This window comes from Pristis pectinata, chromosome 1 (assembly GCF_009764475.1).
Source record: "Pristis pectinata isolate sPriPec2 chromosome 1, sPriPec2.1.pri, whole genome shotgun sequence".
In the NCBI taxonomy this organism is placed as follows: Eukaryota; Metazoa; Chordata; class Chondrichthyes; order Rhinopristiformes; family Pristidae; genus Pristis; species Pristis pectinata.
The window spans coordinates 138,127,937-138,149,349 of NC_067405.1; the positions used below are offsets into that span (position 1 = coordinate 138,127,937).

At 40.6% G+C, this 21,413-nt stretch overlaps 2 protein-coding genes across 7 annotated transcripts in view; one reads left to right on the plus strand and one right to left on the minus strand.

Annotated features, from left to right (window-relative positions):
• The window catches only part of lin52 (lin-52 DREAM MuvB core complex component), a 66,332-nt gene extending 46,344 nt beyond the window's left edge, over window positions 1-19,988 (minus strand). For all 3 annotated transcript variants that reach the window (XM_052010570.1, XM_052010579.1, XM_052010586.1), the window contains exons 1-5: window positions 19,827-19,988; window positions 15,321-15,395; window positions 13,175-13,212; window positions 12,073-12,139; window positions 10,521-10,604 (exon numbers count right to left, since the gene is read on the minus strand). In XM_052010570.1, the coding sequence (XP_051866530.1) occupies window positions 10,521-10,604; window positions 12,073-12,139; window positions 13,175-13,212; window positions 15,321-15,395; window positions 19,827-19,845 (283 nt within the window). In that variant the 5' untranslated portion in view covers window positions 19,846-19,988. The remainder of the gene's footprint in view (window positions 1-10,520; window positions 10,605-12,072; window positions 12,140-13,174; window positions 13,213-15,320; window positions 15,396-19,826) is intronic.
• A 250-nt stretch (window positions 19,989-20,238) lies between these two features.
• The window catches only part of aldh6a1 (aldehyde dehydrogenase 6 family, member A1), a 97,288-nt gene continuing 96,113 nt past the window's right edge, over window positions 20,239-21,413 (plus strand). For 3 of the 4 annotated variants that reach the window (XM_052010491.1, XM_052010473.1, XM_052010496.1), the window contains exon 1: window positions 20,272-20,423. In XM_052010491.1, the coding sequence (XP_051866451.1) occupies window positions 20,388-20,423 (36 nt within the window). In that variant the 5' untranslated portion in view covers window positions 20,272-20,387. Of the gene's footprint in view, window positions 20,424-21,413 lie in introns of all 4 variants that reach the window. The other variant, XM_052010484.1, reaches the window with a different exon arrangement.

A 21,413-nucleotide genomic window follows, 5' to 3' on the forward strand; every position in this document is an offset into this window, starting at 1 on the left:
AAGCTCCATGTTCCCTTGTTGGACAATGAATAAATGTGCATATTTTCAAAAAGAGTAATGTCCTAAAGATTGTGATGAATCTAGATTATTTACCTAACTCACAGGCACTTTTTCTAAAGGACGTTCAATGGATCTTTTTGTGAAATTGGGCCATCTCAATCCATTTCCTAATCCACACCAACCCACAAATCTAATCTGATCTGATCCTTTGGAGCTATTTTTTGATCTTATTGAATAAGGTTATAAAATTGGCAGATTAAAGAAATAAACATAGATATTGAATAGTGGACCAACATCTTCACTGACACCAAGTACTTAATACATATGCCAGTGGAAAACTGGGAAGCAGCCCTTTGAGTGATGGGAGATTGGCAAAAAAAAACGTTCAAGAAGATCTCCATGAAAAGATTAAATGTTGTTCTTATTGTTTACCTTGTGCTATCCTAAAGCATTCCATTTACATTATTTGTGAAAAAGATTCTTTGATAGTATTAAGTGAAAACCAAATAAACTGCCTATGCTGGAAATCTGAAATAAAAACCGTAGTTGCTGGAGAAACTCAGCAGGACAGGCTTGACCTGTTGAGATTTTCCCCAGCAACACAGTAGTGTAGCAGTTAGCATAACGCTTTACAGCGCCAGCGACCCAGGTTCAATTCCGGCCGCTGTCTGTAAGGAGTTTGTACATTTTCCTCATGTCTGCGTGGGTTTCCTCCGGGTGCTCCGGTTTCGTCCCACATTCCAAAAACGTACAGGTTAGGAAGTTGTGGGCATGCTATGTTGGCGCTGGAAGCATGGCAACACTTTTAAGATAAGATCTTGATTAGTCACATGTACATCGAAACACACAGTGAGATACATCTTTTGCGTGGAGTGTTCTAGGGCAGCCCGCAGGCGTGACTAATGAAGAAATCTTATTTTCTATTTTGATTTCATTTTTATTAACAAGTTGCACATATAAAGCACCTTTACCAAGTAAACATTTCAAAGGAATGTTATCAAAGAAAATATGACTCAAGCTACACAAGGAGAAGTTAAGACAGGTGATTGAAAGCTGATGCAGTAGTAGTTATTGAGGACAGAGGTAGACAGGCTATGAAACTTAGAGGAAATTTTAAAGTTTAGGATCTAGGCAGCTGAAGACTTGAATGTCAACAGTGGAGTGATAAAAATTGAGAATGTGCAGAAGGCACAATTTGGGGTGCACAAATGAATGGTTGCAGGAGAAGGTTACAGAGGTGGAGGAAAGGGCAGGCCACTTAGGGTTTTAAATACAAGAATTTTAAAATTCAGACTTAGCCAGATTAGAACATCGGTTAAGATGAACAGAACTTGGAGCAAGTTGATCTTTGGATGAGCTCAGGCTTACAGAAAGTACAGAGTGGGAGCTCTGGTTGAGAGCACATTAGAGTAATCAAATCTGGAGGTAACAGAGAGGAAAAAAAATCTGGAAAGGAGTAAAGTTACATATGTACCTCATGTTGAGAGGAAATCTAGTGAAAAACAATGGTGATCTTGGAATTCAAATGCCAGTTGTAACTACATTTGAGGAGATCTTTCAACGAAAACTTAATACCTTGAAAATGATTTTTTTTCCCCTCTATGTTATCACTAGATTTAACATTCACCTGGCTGGCCATTGCTGGGGACCAGTGGTTAACCATGTGTGAACAGACCACCCAGATCATGTGGTAAAGCATATTGTCATATAAAAAATCTCCAGGCTAGAAAGAGCTGCGTAGCCAAACAAGGACAAGGGGAAAACAGCAGCTTCCGTCACAGGAGGTGACGAGGGAGATTATAGGAATCTGGATGGTCCACCAACACAAGGACACTGCCAGTCCCCAGCAATAGCCCGCACTCATTATGATGGCCAAGGTGCAGCCCTGACCTGAGCCTACATCTTGGTGCTAAATAGCTGCAATGCTTGCCCCCAACCACCCAACACTGCCCTCACAGATAACCTCAGTGCAGCAAGCCATTGGTGACTCTTTTCTACAAGAATGTCAGAAGTGCAGTGTTTTGTGCCAGGTCTCCTGAACGGCAGCAGGGCAGGTAGATGTTTGTGCAAGGTTCCCAGCACAGCAGCCCCAGCATATATCCCTTTTAAAGTATGGGGAGAGAGAGGATATTACCTATCAGCTTCTGACTGAAGGATTAAGGGCCCCTTGACAAAACAGCATTCAGCAGGGTGGTGCTTAGTTGGGTGCCGGTGTACCTCATTCCTTACATCTGGAGATCAAAATATACTGCAGGTAACATCTCACCTGCATTCTATAAAGTTGCAACAAAACTTCACAACTTGTATACTCTATGCCCCTTGCAATAAAGGGCAACATTCCAACAGCCTTCTTAACTTTTGCTGTACTTGCATACTAATATTTTTTTGTTTCATGTACTGTGGCCTCCTTCTGTGTCATAATATTGTTTTTTTTGTTCTTCCATCCCAATTGGATAACCTCACACTTTTCCCCATTTTATTTCATTTGCCAGTTTCATGCCCACTCATTTAATCCAATCTACATCCCTTTACAGGCTCTCTGCATTCTCCTCATAACTTGTTAACTTGCAGAAACACAGGTGAGAATTCCTAAAGGATCAGTTTTCAATCACTTTTAATAAATATATAAAGAAAGACTATAAATCAATAGTAGCTCATATCACAGCTGATATGAAGGTACCCCCTTAATTCTAAATACTTTGTCATTAAAATTGTTTAGTAAGTTTCAAATAAGAGTAGATTACAGGTACAATCTGCTTGGTTCAAAGCATTTCCCTTAATATGTTCAGTGGATGACATCCCAAGACAACAGTTATTACCGAAATGCAATAATCTCCATCAAAAAGGATCAAAATAGGCATGTTGTTTCATTTGTCATAAAGACCAGCTCAAATTTAAGCCTCAACACAATAAGAGCCATATTTAGTTTGACAATTGTTTCAAACCGGTCAATAGGAAGTTCAGGAAACAGAGCTGCAAATTCAAGGCAGTGGTGCCATCTTGTGGTAAAGCTTACAGTACAACAATCAATCCCTTGAATTTCTTTCAACATTTTACTTATCCGGTACACAGGAAGATCTGCCACTTTGCTTAAGAGTATGCCATTTATGATTCCTGTTTGCCCAATATGGAATGTGCAATCTCTCTTTGTAGAGACACAATCCACGTATGCAAGCCCAGACCAATTTACTATAGACCGGCAGAGATAAAAGTTAGGGTTCTCCAAACACATACAAAGCTATTGATGAAAATCAACCAACTAAAATTAAGGCAGTCCACTACATCCACGTTTCTCCTTCCCTATTCTACTTATTACAACTTCAAAAATAGTGAACAGCTTTCCAAACATGATTTCCTTTGATAAATCCATATTGACTGTTCAATTCTATAATTATTTTCTAAGTGCCTGATGCCACTTCTTCAATGATACATTCTAGCATTTTCCATACAACTGATGTCAGGTTAATATTTCTGTACTTCCCCATTTCCTCTTTCCCTCCCTTCTTAAATGACGGGTTCTTATTAGTTACCCTTCATTCTGTGGGAACAATTTTAAAATGTGATATTTTGGAAGATGACAACAATTGTCTTCGGGATACAGGACATCAGGTTTCAGTCTCATTAATTTTGCCGATAATTTTTTCTCCACTAATGCTAGACTCTAAACATTGTAAAACAAATTAAAACAGAAAATGATAGAAACACAAAAGTCAGCTTCCTTAGGTGGCTCTGTCATGAACTGTTATTCAACCTCTCCTGCACTCCACCACATCACAGACCTTCTCTTTTATTCTGTCTGACCTTCCACGTTTCTTTGCAACTTGAAACTTGTTTTACCTCCAGCTTTTCCCTGTTCTGATGAAGGGTCATTGACCTGAAATGTTAACTCCACTCCTATTATGCAACCTGTTGAATATTTCCAGCATTTTCTATTTTATGTCACCTTGAAGCCACCTCAACCAGACCTCTCCCAAAAACAGCACATTTGAAGTTACGCTAACTTGTTTTCTCTTTATCCCAGTTCTGACTACAGGTCCTAGACCTTAAAAACTAATTGTTTCTCCTTCCACAGATGCTACCTGACCTACTGAGTGTTTCCAGCATCTTTTTGCTTTTGATAAAACTTAGGACAGGAGAGCTAGAAGGGGGCATGAGAAGGCCTTGGCGAGTAGAATTAAGGGAAACCCCAAGGCGTTCTACTCATATGTGAAGAACAGGAGGATGACTAGAGGACTGATTAGGGATAGAGGAGAAAACGTGCCTGGAGTCAGAAGAGGTAGGGAAGGTCCTTAATGAATACCTTGCTTCATATTCACCAGTGAGAGAGACCTTGATATTTACGAGGACAGCGTAAAACAGGCTGATAAGCTAGAACACGTCAATGTTAAGGAGGAGGATATCCTGGAACTTTTGAAAAACATTAGGATAGGCAAGTCCCTGGAGCCAGACAGGATATATCCCACCAGTGAGTCTTACTTCAGTGGTGGGCAAATTATTGGAAAAGATTCTTAGGGACAGGATTTATGAGCATTTGGAGAAGCATAGTCTGATTAGGGATAGTCAGCATGGTTTTGTGAGGGGCAGGTCGTGCCTCAGGAGCCTGACTGAATTCTTTGAGGATGTGACAAAACACATTAATGAGGGTAGACCAGTGGATGTAGTGTATATGGACTTCAGCAAGGCATTTAATAAGGTTCCCCATGATAGGCTCATTCAGAAGGTTGGGAGGCATGGGATCTAGGGAAATTTGGCTGTGTGGATTCAGAATTGGCTCGCCCATAGAAGACAGTAGTTGCAGATGGAGCGTATTCTGCCTGGAGGTGATCGGTTCTGCAGGGATCTACTCTGGGACCCCTGCTCTTTACGATTTTTATAAATGACTTGGATGAGGAAGTGGAAGGGTGGGTTAGTAAGTATGTGAAGGTTGGTGGTGTTCTGGATAGTGTAGAAGATTGTCGAGGGTTACAACGGGACATTGATAGGATGCAAAGCTGGGCTGAGAAGTGGCAGATGGAGTTCAACCCAGAAAAGTGTGAAGTGATTCACTTTGGAAGGTTGAATTTGAAGGCAGAATACAAGGTTAATGGCAGGATTCTTAGTAGTGTGGAGGAACAGAGGGATCTTGGGGTCCAAGTCCACAGTTCCCTCAAAGTTGCCACACAAGTTGATAGGGTTGTTAAGGTGCCATATGGCATGTTGGCCTTCATTAGTTGGGGTATTGAGTTCAAAAGCTGCGATGCAACGTTGCAGCTCTATAAAACCCTGGTTAGACCACACTTAGAATATTGTGTTCAGTTCTGGTCGCTTCACTATAGGAAGGATGTGAAAGCTTTAGAAAGGGTGCAGAGGAGATTTACCAGGAGGCTACCAGGATTGGAGAGCATGTCTTGTGAGGATAGGTTGAGCGAGCTAGGGCTTTTCTCTTTGGAGCGAAGGAGGATGACAGGTGACCTGATAGAAGTGTACAAGATGATAAGAGGAATAGATCAAGTGAACAGCCAGAGACCTTTTTCCCCCAGGGTGAAAATGGCCAACACGAGGGGGCATAATTTTAATTTTAAGGTGGTTGGAAGAAAGTACGGGGGGGGAGGGGAATGTCAGAGGCAAGTTTCTTTTTTTGGTATGTGGAACACACTGCCAGGGGTGCTGGCAGAGGCAGATACATTAGAGACATTTAAGAGACTCTTAGATAGGCACATGGAATGATAGAAAAATGGAGGGGTATGTGGGAGGGAATGATTAGATTGATCTTAGAGTAGGTTAAAAGGTTGACACAACATCATGGGCCAAAGGGCCTGTACCATGCTGTAATGTTCTATGTTCTATGATAAAGTAATAAAACTTGCATGTCCAATACTGTCCCAGACCAACACTACCAGTTTCTGCCTTGCTTCTGAATTAGAAGACTGAGTTCAAAGCTCCCCTGCAGAAACTTAAACATATGATCCAAGCTGAAACCCCAATGAACACCAAGGAGTTACAGCACTGAGTGGAGGTGCCTTCTTCCCTTTTTTGAGGTGAAAGGGCTTTTCTCAGTGTCCCAGGAAGGCATGAGCTGTTAACTTCTATGGGAAAAGATGAGATAATGTAGACAACCTTTAAGTGCAAGATATCTCCTTTGCTTTACTCCAGCAACACATTGTAATAACTCAAAGTCATGCTATCATTTTTCTGAGGAAGATTTTAAAAATTTTGAATGAAACAGTACATTATGGCCTCAACTCCCTGTGGAATGGAATCTATCCTTTCATTCAATGTCCATACTTGGACTCCTACCACTGCTGATTTTCTTTATTATCAAGGTATATGATTATAATTTCTGGATAATCATAGCAGCAACAGACATATAGTGTGATTTAAAGATCACAATTTATTTTTAATATAGGGCTTTCAAACTGCCTTTGTAGCTTTAAGATATCTTAAAACTTCAATGACATTATTTTTAAATAAATCAGTTCAATATCCATTAAACTCTATAAAATCATGAGGTTATAGAAATTCCTGTTAATTCAATTATAACAAATGGCTGGAAGTTATGTTCAGAACACTATTCCTTCAGTGTGAACACCTTCATACGTTAACATGGAAAGCCTTTTCATTCATCATTACTGTTTTTTTAAAAACTAGACCAAAACAATTTCAACATTATTCTAATTTTGCATTCATTTGACAGTTGTAAACCCTGCAAGCATTGTTCTGACAACTTAGGAAATCAACTAAACTGCTCAATTAAATTAGTGCCTTGTAATTGTTCCCAGGGATTCATTATACTCTATTATTATAACCTCATGTGAATCATTATACATATTGCTCTACAATGATGACAATGCAACAGCTTTGATCAATCTTCAATCAGTATTACTTAAACACCATTTGCATTGTTTAGTCTTATTGAGACTACAGTGTCTATGTTAGAATGTGCTATGATATTAATTTTTCAGCCTTCCAACTGCTAAGTTCAGGATTTTCTAGGTTATAATTTGCTATTTTCTAACCAGGAGAAATACCCAAAGTGATTGCTTTACCTGTACCTTACACATCTCCCAAAATAAGAAGTAATCTGCAAATAAAAAAATCATACTCTTAAGGTTGCCCCACAATAAATTCCCCATAGCTACATATTCTACTCCACCTCATCTTCAGATTTGTTTCAGAATATGCTCCACCTCACTTCAGAGGAGGTGTGATTCCTGAGAGCCACTCCAGGGTCAACATTTCACAAGTTCCCTTTGTTGTGCAAGAAAAATGATCTTGCTCTGATGAAATTCACCAATACCTCCAGACTGCCAACATGACTTTTACTCACTTGAGTAAAAATGAGTTTGAAAATCAGGACCTCATACCAGGCACAAAGCTCATGCTCTACCAGGCAGTATTAACCCTCAGCCTTCTGTACATTTCAGAGTTACGGACTATCATAAGCGTACATAAAAATCAACGCATTTTATGCACGCTTTGAAAGGGAGAATAAAACTACAACTGTGTGAATCCCCACAACCTCTATCGACCCTGTGATCTCTGTCTGCTGATGTCAGAACATCCTTCAAGAGGGTGAACCTTCAAGGCATCAGGCCCTGACAGTTTACCTGGCTAGGTACTGAAAAAATGTGCCAACCAACTGGCTGGAGTATTCAAGGACAATCTTCTAGCTCTCACTGCTGCAGTCTGAGGTTCCCACCTGCTTCAAAAGGGCAGCAATCATTCCTGTGCCCAAAAAGAGCAGGGTGAGCTGTCTCAATGACTATCACCCGGTAGCATTCACATCTACCATAATGAAATGCTTTGAGAGGTTGGTTATGGCTAGAATTAACTCCTGACTAAGCAAGGACCTGAACCCACTGCAATTCATCTACCGCCACAACAGGTTGACAGCAGATGCAATCTCACTGACTCTTCATTCTGCTTTGGAGCACCTAGACAACCACAAGACATACATCAGGCTACTGTTTATTGATTACAGCTTAGCATTCAACACCATCATTTCCTCAGTACTAATCAACAAGCTTCAAAACCTAGGCCTCTGTACCTCCCTATACAACTGCATCCTCGACTTCCTCATCGGGAGACCACAGTCAGTGCAGATCGATTATAAAATCTCCTCCTTGCTGACAATCAACACAGGCACACCTCAAGGATGCGTGCTTAGCCCACTGCTCTACTCTCTCTACACTCATGACTGTGTGGCTAGGCACAGCTCAAATGCCATCTGTAAATTCGCCAATGACACCACTGTTGTTGGCGGAATCTCAGATGAGGATGAGGTGGCATACAGGAATGAGGTAGATCGGTTGGTTGAGTGGTATTGCAACAACAACTTCGCACTCAACATCTGCTAGACCAAGGAATTGATTGTGGACTTCAGAAAGGGGAAGTCAGGAGAACACACACCAGTCTTCTTTGAAGGGTCAGTGGTGGAAAGGGTGAACAGTTTCAAGTTCCTGGGCGTCAACATCTCAGAGAACCTATCTTGATTGATGCAATCACGAAGAAGGCACACCAGCAGTCCTATTTCATTAGGAGTTTGGGGAGATTTGGTATGTCACCAAAGACTCTTGCAAATTTCTTCAGATGTACAGTGAAGAGCATTCTGACCAGTTGCATCATCTGGTGGATTTAAATATTTAAATATGGAGGCTCTAATGTGCAGGATCGAAATAGGTTGCAGAGGGTGATAGACTCAGCCAGCTCCATCACTGGCACAATTGGCTCTGCCATCGAAGACATCTTCAAGAGGCGGTGCCTCAAGAGGGCAGCATCCATCATGAAGGACCTTCACCATCCAGAACATGCCCTATTCTCATTACCATCAAGGAGGTACAGGAGCCTGAAGACCCACACTCAACAATTCAGGAACAGCTTCTTCCTCTCTACCATCAGATTTCTGAACCATCCATGAACACTATCACATTATTCCTTTTTTTCCTTACACTTTTTTTTAATTTATAGATTTTTGTCTTTGCATTGTACTGCTGCCGCAAAACAACAAATTTCACATCATATGTCAGTGATAATAAATCTGATTCTGCTTCTATCTACAACAGGCACCTCAAAGCACTATAGAGGTACTACCAACAATGCCAACACAAAATACTTCAAATTCCACTGGAAGGATAAGCAAACCAATGTCATTATCCTCTGCCAAACCAACATTCTCAGCATTTAGGGTCTAATTACCCTCAGCCAGATCCAATGGGTGGGCCACATCATTTGCATGCCTGAAACTGGGTGCTCTGGTTTCCTCCCACATTCCAAAGACGTAAGGGTTAGGAAGTAATGGGAATGCTATGTTGGCACCAGAAGCGTGGCGACACTCGCGAGCTGCCCCCAGAACACTCTACGCGAAAGATGCATTTCATTGTGTGGTTCGATGTACATGTGACTAATAAAGATATATTGTCTTGTAATCTCCATTAATGCCTCCTTTGATAAAAATGATGCCCTCATCGACTCCTGGGAAACCCTGGCTTGTGAACAATCAAAATGAAGGAGTAACTAGAAAGGCTCCAAGAACCTTAAGTCTCTTCAACAGGAAGACATGGAAACCAAATGGAAGGAGTGCACCACCTCCCAATTATACACACATGGCCCATCAAGCATTACCTAGGCTACAGAATTGCCCAAGAAGATATCTAAGACAACAAGAATACTGTCTCAACCACAGTCCATGTTCTCAGACAATTGTTATAAATCTTGAATGTGTTAGTTATATTTTGTTTCTACTGTGGCTATTTAGACATCATTGCAAGGTCTATATCCACTATGCCCGACTGGCTTCAAAGAGAAGGCCTTGATGTTTATGTTTTACTCTCCACACATGGTGAACAGGCATGAATCTCAAAGCCATTTGCGTTCACAATGACTAAAGGGGCACAGCCAATCCCAATTTATGCCATATTATGCTTAAACCAGTGAAGGTGGATGAAAGTGTTTGTCATGGGAACTGATTAGTCATCACTACAGGCCATCCGCAGGTTACCATATACAGGCTATACACACGAATGAACATTTAGGAGACCGGCAAGATGGATTTGCGGCTGCTGCGAGGCGGCTGGCATCTTCTGCCACCTGGGAACTCAGTTTGTTGGTACGTTAATGCCTTGTGAACTGCTAGGTTATGAACAGGTCACAAGAATAGAACCCTGGCATAACCTGAAGCAGACCTGCACATTGTTTTAACCAACATCTTAAAAATTATATTCATCATGTTGCCATCTTCAGTCTAAAATGGAACTGGAAAATTTGGAATTGTCATAACTCCTCAGCACAAAGCTGTGTGTGAAAATAATAGCAAATGAGCAGAAGAGGATTAATATTCTAAGAAGATGCTGCTATCATCAACAATCCAAGGGTTTGGGACAGCAATAGCCCAGAATCAGCAGCTCTAAGTAGTCTGTAATCTATCATCTACATTTAAGTCACCATCAAATTTCTGTGTGGCCAGGAACTATTGGGTAAATTGTAATGTAACATTGCAGTATTATAATAACATAAAATTTTAGAACAAAAAATCATATACCTACATTCATCTAGTCCAAGCTGATATGCAAGATTCTGGAGCCCTCGTACTTTCTCCATTAAGTTAGCGGTTGTAAGACTTCCCAACTCTGTGATTAAAAGCCACAATTCATTAGGATACAATGTCTAGGACATGATGAGAAATCTCAGTTAGGTTTGTTCAAAATGCTAAGAGCAAGTCCACAACTTAACATGACAATTTTACTTAAGTTTTATTTTAAAACTAGCGCAACTTGAGCAACAAACTATCTTCTGGGGGAACTCAGCAGGTTGAGCAGCATCTGTGAGGGGAGAGGAATTGCAGGTCAAAACCCTGCATCAGTGCAACTTGCACTGTGCTTATCACACAATTCAAAAACAGAAAATTCTTTAGAGAAACCCTACACAAAATTAAAATTTCATTTGGATCTGCCTATGCATAATAATCCAAGGGATTTCACAATGGATAAAAAGATAACAAATATTAAGAAAAAGTGTATTAAAATGAAAGGTTTTGATAATTCAGAAAACTGGAAAAGTTGCATGCTAGAATTTTCATCTGTGAGCACTGGAAGATTAAGACCAAAACCTCCACTACCATAACATCCTATGGAACATGTCACCAGATTACACTCATCTTTAAAGAGGACCAATCTGCTCTATTTAGATATTTTAGTTGCTACCTATCCCTCTTAACTGATCTTCCACGTAAAACAGAAACTAAACAAGTCTCCTTTAAAAATTACATCACTAAGGGACAAGAGCACTTGCCAAAATGAATGGCATGAAATTAAAAGAAAAAAGGTAAAAATGAACACATAGAAATCAGTAAGGATACAACCACAAAATACTGTTAAGCCGACATACAATGATGCAAAAATCAAGTATGTAAAGGCACTTTTGCAAGGCATATCAAAATCAACACAAAATGGTTTGACAATTATGACTGGAAAGAGGGTGGTCAGGTGCTATGTGGGCCATTGGAGAGCTGGTAATCATCGAGGACTGGAACTAGAAAAAAATTTCAACTTGCAAAGGGCAATTAAGATTTGGAACTGCCTTTGCAGCTCCAGCGAATTCCAGGTTAACTGTTCATTTCAAATCTGTACTTGACAGACTTTTGTTAATCAAATGTATGAAGAAATAAGAAGCGAATATACAAAGTGACACTGATTTCACTAAATGGCAGAGCGAGCGTATGGGATTATGTTATCATGATGTGAATAGGCCAGCCCTCACTGACCAATATTTTCTTTTCTACATCATGAACAAAAGCCCATTTCTAGCAACTATATTTCATATATTCCTTTATGTACCTTTATTTTCTATCCTTGCATTCCTTCTACACTTTCCATAAACCTTGTGATTACCTAAGATTATTCTTAGCCTTAACTTTATCGAAAGCCTACCTTATAAAACATCTTAGAATTTTATGAAGTTGTGAAGGGTGTTGTACAAATGTACATCTTATTTCCTCAACAGCTCCCATCTTTGAGACCATACATTAATGTGTTACGGCTCTGTACTTTTCTAGATCATCTGAATATAATTACTGCAAAGTTTGAACACAATAAATACCTTTCAGCATGTCAATATCATCTTTCTCAAGTTCTGCCATCCATTTGGGTGGAGAGCTGGTAATAGGCTACAAAAAAATATGTAAATTACTCTTAATTTGTACAAGCATCTTACAATTCAAGCTTTATTTCATGTTACATTTTACTTTTGGTTTGGGAAAAGAGGCAGCACATTAAATTTCCAATGTATTTTTACCTTAGATTCAAGTTTACAAAACATGGAAGCAGACCCATGCAACCAAAATGCCTATCTATCCCACTTGCCTGTGTTTGGCCCATCTCCCTCTAAACCACTCCTATTTATATACCTGTCCAAATGTCTTTTAAACGTTGTAATTGCACCTGCCTCTACCATCATCTCTGACAGCTCACTCCATATACTCACCATCCTCTGGTGGAAAAAACTCGTCACTCAGATCCCTTTTAAATCTTTCCCCTCTCACCTTAAACCTATGCCCTCTAGCTTTAGACTCCCCTACCATGGGAAAAAGACTGACCTTCTACCCTATATATACACCTCTCATAATTTTTATAAGCCTTGATCAGCCTCCTTCACTCTAGGGAAAACAGTCCCAGTTTATCCAATCTCTACTTATAACTCCAGCCCTCCAGTCCAGGCAACTTTCCTGTGAATCTTTTCTGTGCCTTCTCCAGTTTAATCATATCCTTCCTATAGTGTGGAAACATCTGGAATTGAAGCTCCTATCCACCCATGGTAAAGAAATGCATTGGCAGAGGGTGATATGGTTCAAGAAGGGGAGGAGATAACCTAAAATTATATTGCGAAGAGAAATGAATATGGAAGCTGTTATATTATTTACAATGGAGGTTTAAATTTATATACCCAATAAAGGGAAATACATTCTATTTTCCCACTGCTAAGTTTTATTAGAAGCTTTTGCTTCTGACAACGTTATATACTAGGAACTGGAGAATCTGGAACTTATCAAGACAGATTGTGGAATAGGATCTTAAATATTGTACTATTTGTCTACAGTTAGGGAGGCGAAGATTCTAATGTCAGTAACACTTTAATAATGTATCAGCAATACAAAAACTATTTAATAAGTTATCAAGACATCAAATTGCACAAAGACACTTACACTTTTGAAAGATGCGGCAAATTCCGCTACCCCAGGCACTGAAAGAGATAATGAGATACAAGTGTTTGAGTAATATTTTATTTATGAACATTAGTGCCAGTACTGAATAATTGTACTGTAACAGCAGGCTACCACTGGTTTGAACTTTCCTAGTGATATATCAACCATCTCACATTTGAAAGAAACCCCAAAACAGTTCCAATTTGCACATGGTAAAGTCCCCATAAAAAACTTCACCAGCTGAGAGGAAATTTTTATCATTAACACTCTAGACTCAAATCCCGATGCTACAACATATAACTAAACTATTTTTGTGCCATGTTGTAAAACAACACAAGTGTCAGCAAGTCATACATTGTATTTTTATTCAGAGCTACAATAAAGTTCAGCCATCTGTATTTTCAGAATTCTGGACAGTTTGTCATTTGGCTCACAAGAGAGGTTTCCCGCACCCTCCTAAAACACACCAAGGCCGCGGTTGCTGCACTTCCCTGAAACTCAGTGGGGCTCCAGTTTCTGCACTCCTTCAAAACTTACTGGGGCTTATCTCCCACACTCCAGAAACTCGCTGGGACTCCAATTCCTGCACTCCCTGAAACTCACCAGGGTCCTGGTTCCCATGTTCCCTTGTAGCCTACTGGGACCCCAGTTCCCGTGCTCTACTGAAACATACCATGGCCTTTGCACATGCAGCCTTTAAACTTGCCAGTTGTTATAAAATTGCATAACGTCAAAAAAAAGTGAATTTAAAATGTATAGGGTTATTAAAAGGAGTCCAATAGTCCATAAAATCTGCCAGTCCAGCACCAAAGTCCTGAGTGTGCTGGATTATTGGAGCTTTACTGCCCCTCCTATACTTCAACCAAAAGAAAAAAATGTCAAATATGACTGTACATTCTAATCTTAGGGCATGACATTTACAAGTCATTGAGCAATTTGTACTAAGTTAAGAATATCATTTGCTACAGAACATATTTTTTCAATTCCATAGTGATTCTGCAGAATGCAACTGTCCTGTGGCATCCAGTCCACTCTCATGGAATATAACAGAGGTTCCCAAACGGTGCTGTACATACCATTAGGGACATGAAAATCATCCCTGGGATGTCACCTCCCTTTATCTTAGTCCACAGGTGGTCACTAAGCAAAGTGGGAAAGCCAGCCAGGACAATGGTGGCAGCCCCTTGCTCCAAGCCCAGTGGTGGCAGTGGTAGCATCCCCAGAGACTGGTCTATCTGAACAGCTGTCCCATACAACACTGCCACTTTGGCTGGGCAACCTGTTTCAGTCTCCACCAAACATGGCTGATACGTCATCTGGGGGCCTCTTTGGGTTTCCAAGGATCCCTCTCCTAGCCAGTGGCCTCTCAGCTATACAGCAGGGAAAACAGGCTCGAGCCCAACTGATCAGTGCCAACCAAATAGGCTAACTAAGCTAGTCCCATTTGCCTGCATTTGATCCATATCGTTCTAAACCTTTCCTATCCATATACCTGTCCAAATATCTTTTAAATGTCATAATTGTACCCACCTCCACCACTTCCCCTGGCAGGTTATTCCAAGTACGCACCAATCTGTGCAAAAAAGTTGCCCTTCAGGTCCCTTTTAAATCTTTCCCCTCTCACTTTAAACCTATGCCCTCTAGTTTTGGACTCCCCTGTCCTGAGGGAAAAAATGTGGCTATTCACTATCTATGCCCCTCACAATTTTAGAAAACTTCACAAAGTCACCCCTCAACCTCCTATGCTCCAAGGAAAAAAAGCCCTTGCCTATCCAGCCTCTCCTTAAAACTCAAACCCTCCAGTCCTGGTAACATCCCTGTAAGGACTGACTGCTGGCTGTCATAGTTGCAGCTGCCACTCCTCCATTGCAGCACATGCTGAGTTGTCATGCAGCAGACAAATCTAGAAGACAGAAAATCTGGTTTGGGAACCTCTGGGATATACCATTGACTTGCTGTGGTCTCCCTTAGTATTTAGTCTATGTTCTGTTCATTCCATAGGTGATACAACAATTACACAGTTTCCCATAGTTATTCCATGCAGGTCCTATTACCTTCTACATTTAGATGTCAATCTGAGCCAACCTTTTTATACAACCATTGGAACTGTTTGATAGCTTTTCAAAACATCACAATAGTGTCTTACTTTGTTCTGGCCATAAATCTGGTGAAGCTCGGTCTAGTTTCTCAAAACTCAGCAACGACTGCTCCAAATCTGCACCTGATGGCAAAGAAGCAGAATAACAAGTTACACTTCAATGGCCCAGTGCCATTAGAATATAAATTGCAATTACATTGGAATATATTTGGTCCAGTGCCCAGTACCAATTACTGACAGTAGAGGAATAACGTATTCTGCAGAATCAACTTGGCCTGGAGAAATCAGATGAGGAGTTGATATATTCAAAATATTACATATAGCATTTGGGACCACTGATCCTTTCAGAATCTCATACTTGACTGTCAGAAGAACAATATTAGATTTATGGAGAAAACTTGAGTGATAAATCTGAGCTCGAGGTCTACAGCAAATTGTAAACACGACTTTTGCTGTCTTATGGCTATGCTTGTGGTGACAGAGAATACAGTGCCACTGTTGAAGCATGAAAAAAAATAGCAGAACTTACCCCTACATCAACATCCATTATTATAATAACCTGAGGAAGTGAGTATTACCAAAGATTTTAATATGTTATTAGGAAATTGTCTCTGGTGATAATCAACTTTAAAACAAATTATTTTTATACACATTTCGACAGGCAGATCAGAAACTTAGCCCCACCCGCGCACTAAACTATTGGCTATAACTACACATTGACAAGCATTTTAAGTACTAACATGGACTGTTTCAAAGATAACCATCAACTTAAAATTTTGATTGACATCATAGTTTGTTGGAACAGATAATAAAAGAAAAAATTCTGGAAATACTCAGCAGATCAAAAAACATTTGAGGTAGAAACAGTGACAATGATCTTTCGTCTTTCGACACAAACGTTGCCTGAAATACTGAATATTTCCAGAATTTTGTATTTTTAATTTCAGATTTCCTGCATCTGCAGTTTTTCTTTCTTTTTATTGGGAACGAAAGCCAATTGCCCCTGTCTTTTCAGGAATTTGATTAGATCATGGCTAACCTGTACCATTAATTCAATTAACCTGCTTACCTCCCTTGGCCTTAACATCTTGCCCAAAAAAAATACACCATTCCCAGTTTTGAAATTCTCAATGAGCCTAGCTTCAATGGCTTTTTAAAGGGAGGGAATTTCAGAATTCCACTGTCTTTTGTGATCTTTATGTAAACCAGCTTTTCACGACAGTGGCTAAATAGACCACTGTATGCAGATGTAATTAAGTATTCACTTAAAAGGATGAGCAATGTATCTTATTTTAGTACTGTTAAATCATTTCAAGGCACACCAGCATCTCTGTGGAGAAGAGTCTATAATTATAGCATTACTTTTTTTGAGAAGATTAACCTACTACTGGGGAACAATAGCATAATAGTTAACTTACTTGACTGGTATTCAGAAAACTGAACGATTGATAGAAAGATACAAGTTCAAGTCCCACCACAGCATGTTTGTCATTTATACCGTTCATCATTTATATGAATGATTTGGATGAGAATGTACAAGGCATGGTTAGTAAGTTTGCAGATGACACTAAAATAGGTGGCATCATAGACAGTGAAGAAGGTTATCAAAAATTACAGGGGGATCTTGATCAGCTACGTGGCTGAGGATTGGCAAATGCCATTTAATTAAGGTAATGCATTTCAGGAAGTCAAACCAGAGTAGGACTGTCACAGTGAACGGAAGGGCCTTGGGGAGTGTTGTAGAACAGAGGGACCTAGCAGCACAAGTTCAAAGCTCCCTTAAAGTGGCATCACATGTAGACATGGTAATGAAGAAGGCATTTGGCATACTGGCCTTCATCAGCCAGGGCATAGAGCTGGGACGTTATGTTACAGTTATGTACAAGACATTGTGAGGCCCACACCTGGAGTACTGTGTACAGTTTTAGTTACCCGTTATAGCAAAGATGTCATTAATTGAAATAGTCCAAAGAAGATTTATGAGAATGTCACCAGGACTTGAGGGTCTGAGTTTTAGGGAGAAGTTGGCAGGCGAGGACTTTATTCCTTGGAGCATAGGAGATTGAGGGGTGACCTTACAGAGGTGTATAAAATCATGAGGGGCATAATGAATGTACACAGTCTTTTTCCCAGGGAAAGAGAATCAAAAACTAGAGGGCATAGGTTTAAGGTGAGAGGGAAAGGATTTAAAAGACACCCGAGGGGCAACTTCTTCACACAGAGTATGGTGCATATATGGAACTAGGACACAGGCACAATAACAAAATTTAAAAGACATTTGGACCGGTACACGGATAGGAAAGGTTTAGAGGGATGTGGGCCAAACATGGGCAAATTGGACTAGCTTGGAGGAGCATCTTGGCCGGCACGGACAAGTTGGCTGTATTACTCTATGACACAGCTGTTGGAAAATTGAAATTCAAATGCTAAACAAAAATATGATTGATTCTTAAGTGGTCTCTTCACTAGTTCAGGAGCAAGTGGAGGTAGACAGAATGGGCAATAAAGTGTGTCCTGACCAATGAAGCATCTTGTAAAAGATACAGTGGGAAAAATATGGGAGGCCAAATATAATCTTCAGGTATGATTAAGTACTAAAGCCTGGGGCAAGTAACAAGACAATGAACTACATAGCAAGAACAATAGAATACAAAATTGTGAAACTAGTAATCAAACATTACAGCATCTCTTGCTAATTACCAATAAAAAAAGCAATCAAAACCTGAAGGTTCAGCAGAAACTAGCCACATGGCTAATATCCAGTATGAAGAGTCTGAAGAACTGTCCAATGGGATGTGGTGACTCTCAAAGTCAAATTGGATACATTGAAAATCGTATCCAGGATATTATGTCAAAATTAAACTTACATACTGGAATCAGTAGACATTTCAAATTTGTCACTGGAAAAAAACCAAACAGCACAATTTTTTAAGGATGTATGGACAGAAAAAGTTGGAGGAGTTGAGTGGTATTCAGATACACAGATCTTTAAAGTCAAATCTTTAAAGCTGTTAAGAAGGCATACGTAGCGACAGTGTACAAAACAGAGGCTATGGTGAACTATACATTTCCAATTAGACCTTAGATGGTGTGCTGTGTCCAATTCGGAGTATAACAATTCAATATGGATATCCAGATCTTGGAAAGTGTGCAGAGGAGGTATACTAGAATGGTACAAGGGACAACGGACATGTTACATGGACCTAGGATTGCTCTCCTCAAAGCAAAGGAAACTCATAAGTGTTCAAAATTATTATTTCCTAAATTAAATAGACAGGACAAAACTGTTTCCATAAGTAGCCCAAGGAAACAGATCTAAGCCAAGCAACAAAAACAACAGGTTAAAGCACCTTAGCTTATGATCTGGAAGATTCACAGCAGCCTCAGTAGAGATTTTCCAGAAATCCCAGATCTCTGAACCATCTATTGGAAACATCCTCCTTCTATTTACCCAATCTAAACCAGTCATGACTGAGATGAACAAATGATCTTCACTGTCTAAAAATAGGACAAATATTACAGCATTCCAATCAGACTGCATCTTGAATGATCCAACTAGTTCTGGTTACTTTTGGGCCAATCACTGAGATGGAAAGCAATTAAAAAGTACCTCACAAAACTCTGGAGGAACTCAATGGGTCAGGCAGCATCTATGGAGGGAAATAGTTTTGTATGTTGCTCCAGATTCCAGCATCTGCAGTCTCCTGTGTCTCAACAAAAAGTGCAGGAATGAAAGGCTTAACACATGAGGAGAGTTTAATGTCTCTGAACCTGTACTTGATGGAGTTCAGGAGGACAGTGGGGTGGGGGTGGGGGTGGGGGGATCTCATTGAAACCTACCGGATACTGAAAAGTCTGGATAGAGTGAATATGGAGAGGATGTTTCCATTAGTAGGAGAGTCTAGGATCCAAGGACACAGCCTCAGAATAAAGAGACATCCCTTTAAAATTGAGAAGAGGAATTTCTTCAGCCAGTGGGTGGTGAACCTGAAGAATTTGTTGCCACAGAAGCCAAGTCATTGGGTGTATTTAAGGCAGAGATTGATAGGTTCTGGATTGGTTAAGGGTTTCGAGGAGAATGGGGTTGAAAAAAAAATCAGACACGATTGAATGGCGGAGCAGACCGTTCGATGGGTCGAATGGCCTAATTCTGCTCCTATAACTTAAGTACCTGCCGATTTCCAGTATTTCAGTTTGAAGTTACTACTCTGCTTGGAAATAACTCGCTCTGGGCGAAGGGAATTTATGACCCAGGCCGACTGCAACAAGTTTTGACCCACTTTCCCAGTCACCATCCCCACCTCTGAAGCAGTGGCCGCGTTGACAGCTCCTGACCCAGGGCTGACGTGGGGGTTGCTGTGGAGACCCACCAAGAGAAATAGAAGATAACACTTTTTTTTTCCGAAGGGACAAGAGAAATACGTGTATCTTTCGTCTCATGTCCTCTCAGAAAGGGACGGACGCCGGGCTGCAGGGCAGGGCAGGGCACCGACCGACAGACCGACGACTCTCACACACACTCCCTCTCAGTCCCTGAAGTAAATTAGAATTTACCCGCACTCGGCGACGCCATCTTCTCAGCACCGTCACCTGACCCACACGTCACTAACGGAGGACAAGATCGCCGTCATATTATTGCTTTCAATCGGGGAAAATAAACTCTGATTATAAACTAGCTAAACTACGTTAAAAACTCTGAAATGAACTCCGGCTCAATCCTCGCGGGGCGTTTTTTTTAAAAAAAGAGGGATTTTGATGGACGTCCGAATGGACCAATAGTAATGGGGAGTGTGTGGCCGTTGTGGGCGTCTCATTTGATAGACGTCGTAATGGACCAATAGTAATGGGGAGCGTGTGGCCGTTGTGGGCGTCTAATTTGATGAACGTCGGAATGGACCAATAGTAACTGGGAATGTGTGGTCGTTGCGGGCATCTCATTTGATGGACGTCGGTTTAGACCAATGGCAATGGGGTGTAGGTGGACGTTGGAGCGTCACGTTGGATGGGAAAAGGCGCCGAGGTGGGGGAAGGAGCCCTGCCTCCGGGGTAGGTCGGTTCTTGGTGCTTCGTGGATTTTCTGTCCGGTTCAGCTGTTGTCTGCCGGTCGGTTCAGTCATGGCAGCGATCCTCAGAACCGCTTTCAGACACAAGGTAAACAGACAGTAGAGGCGGGGAGTGAGTAGCAAGAGGAAAGTGAACCCTTGGTGACCTTCTCATCAGTGCATGGAATGTTCCAGAGCCTCACTGGCCCCAGGCAGCACACTTTGCAAACAGCTGTTAATTTCTTTTAGTGTAAAACTTGCTTCTCTAATGCACCTTGCACCCCCTCATGGAACATGCAAACTCTTTATTTGGCAGTGCAAAGTATTAGTGGTTAGCATTTTGTTTTTTTTTTGTGTTCTCCCCATTTACCAACCAGTGGAAAAATAATATTCTATTTAAATGGTTTGCATTGAATTATTTCGTTATGTCAGAATTTTACATACTTTTGCATCAGTTAGTTTGATGACTCCTCTGCAATCTCTAGCTTCTGCAAGAAATTAAGTCGCCATTTTTTTGTGTGCAGGGAGTTTGCATTCGTTGCCGTTAGTTGTAGACCCGTCTGATTCTGCTGTCTTTAATGGTTTTAATTTTAGTCGCTTTCCAGTTGTTTCCGTGAAATAAAGATCCAGTCTTATATTTTTTTTTGTCTGACCTTGCTTATTTCAATTGTAGATTTATGCTTCAAAGCCAAGGGCATTTGAGGTTGCAAAGTATCGAGGTTTATTTTCTTAATTGTTACCAATTGTGATGGCTTTCCCCGCAGAAGTCTTTAATGCTTTCATTTTTCTTGTAGCTTCTGCTCGAACTGTCTGAAAGAAAAGCAGATACCTCTTATTTTCTATACAAGGTCTGTCGTTCATGTGCCTGGAAGCTATGCTGTAGGTCAACGTTAGTGGGTGGCTTCCAGTGCATGTTATTTATTGGCTCGTACACGCTGGAGAGGGCTGCTATTGGTTCACAACTCTGCAGCAACTTTTGCTTTTTTTCCCTGAGAATGTTAGAATATATTGTTCTGTTGTTCAAAAAGGCCAGTGGAAATAAGTCAGGAAACCACAGCCGTTGAGCTTTATATTAGTGGTAGTTAAATTATTGGGGGAA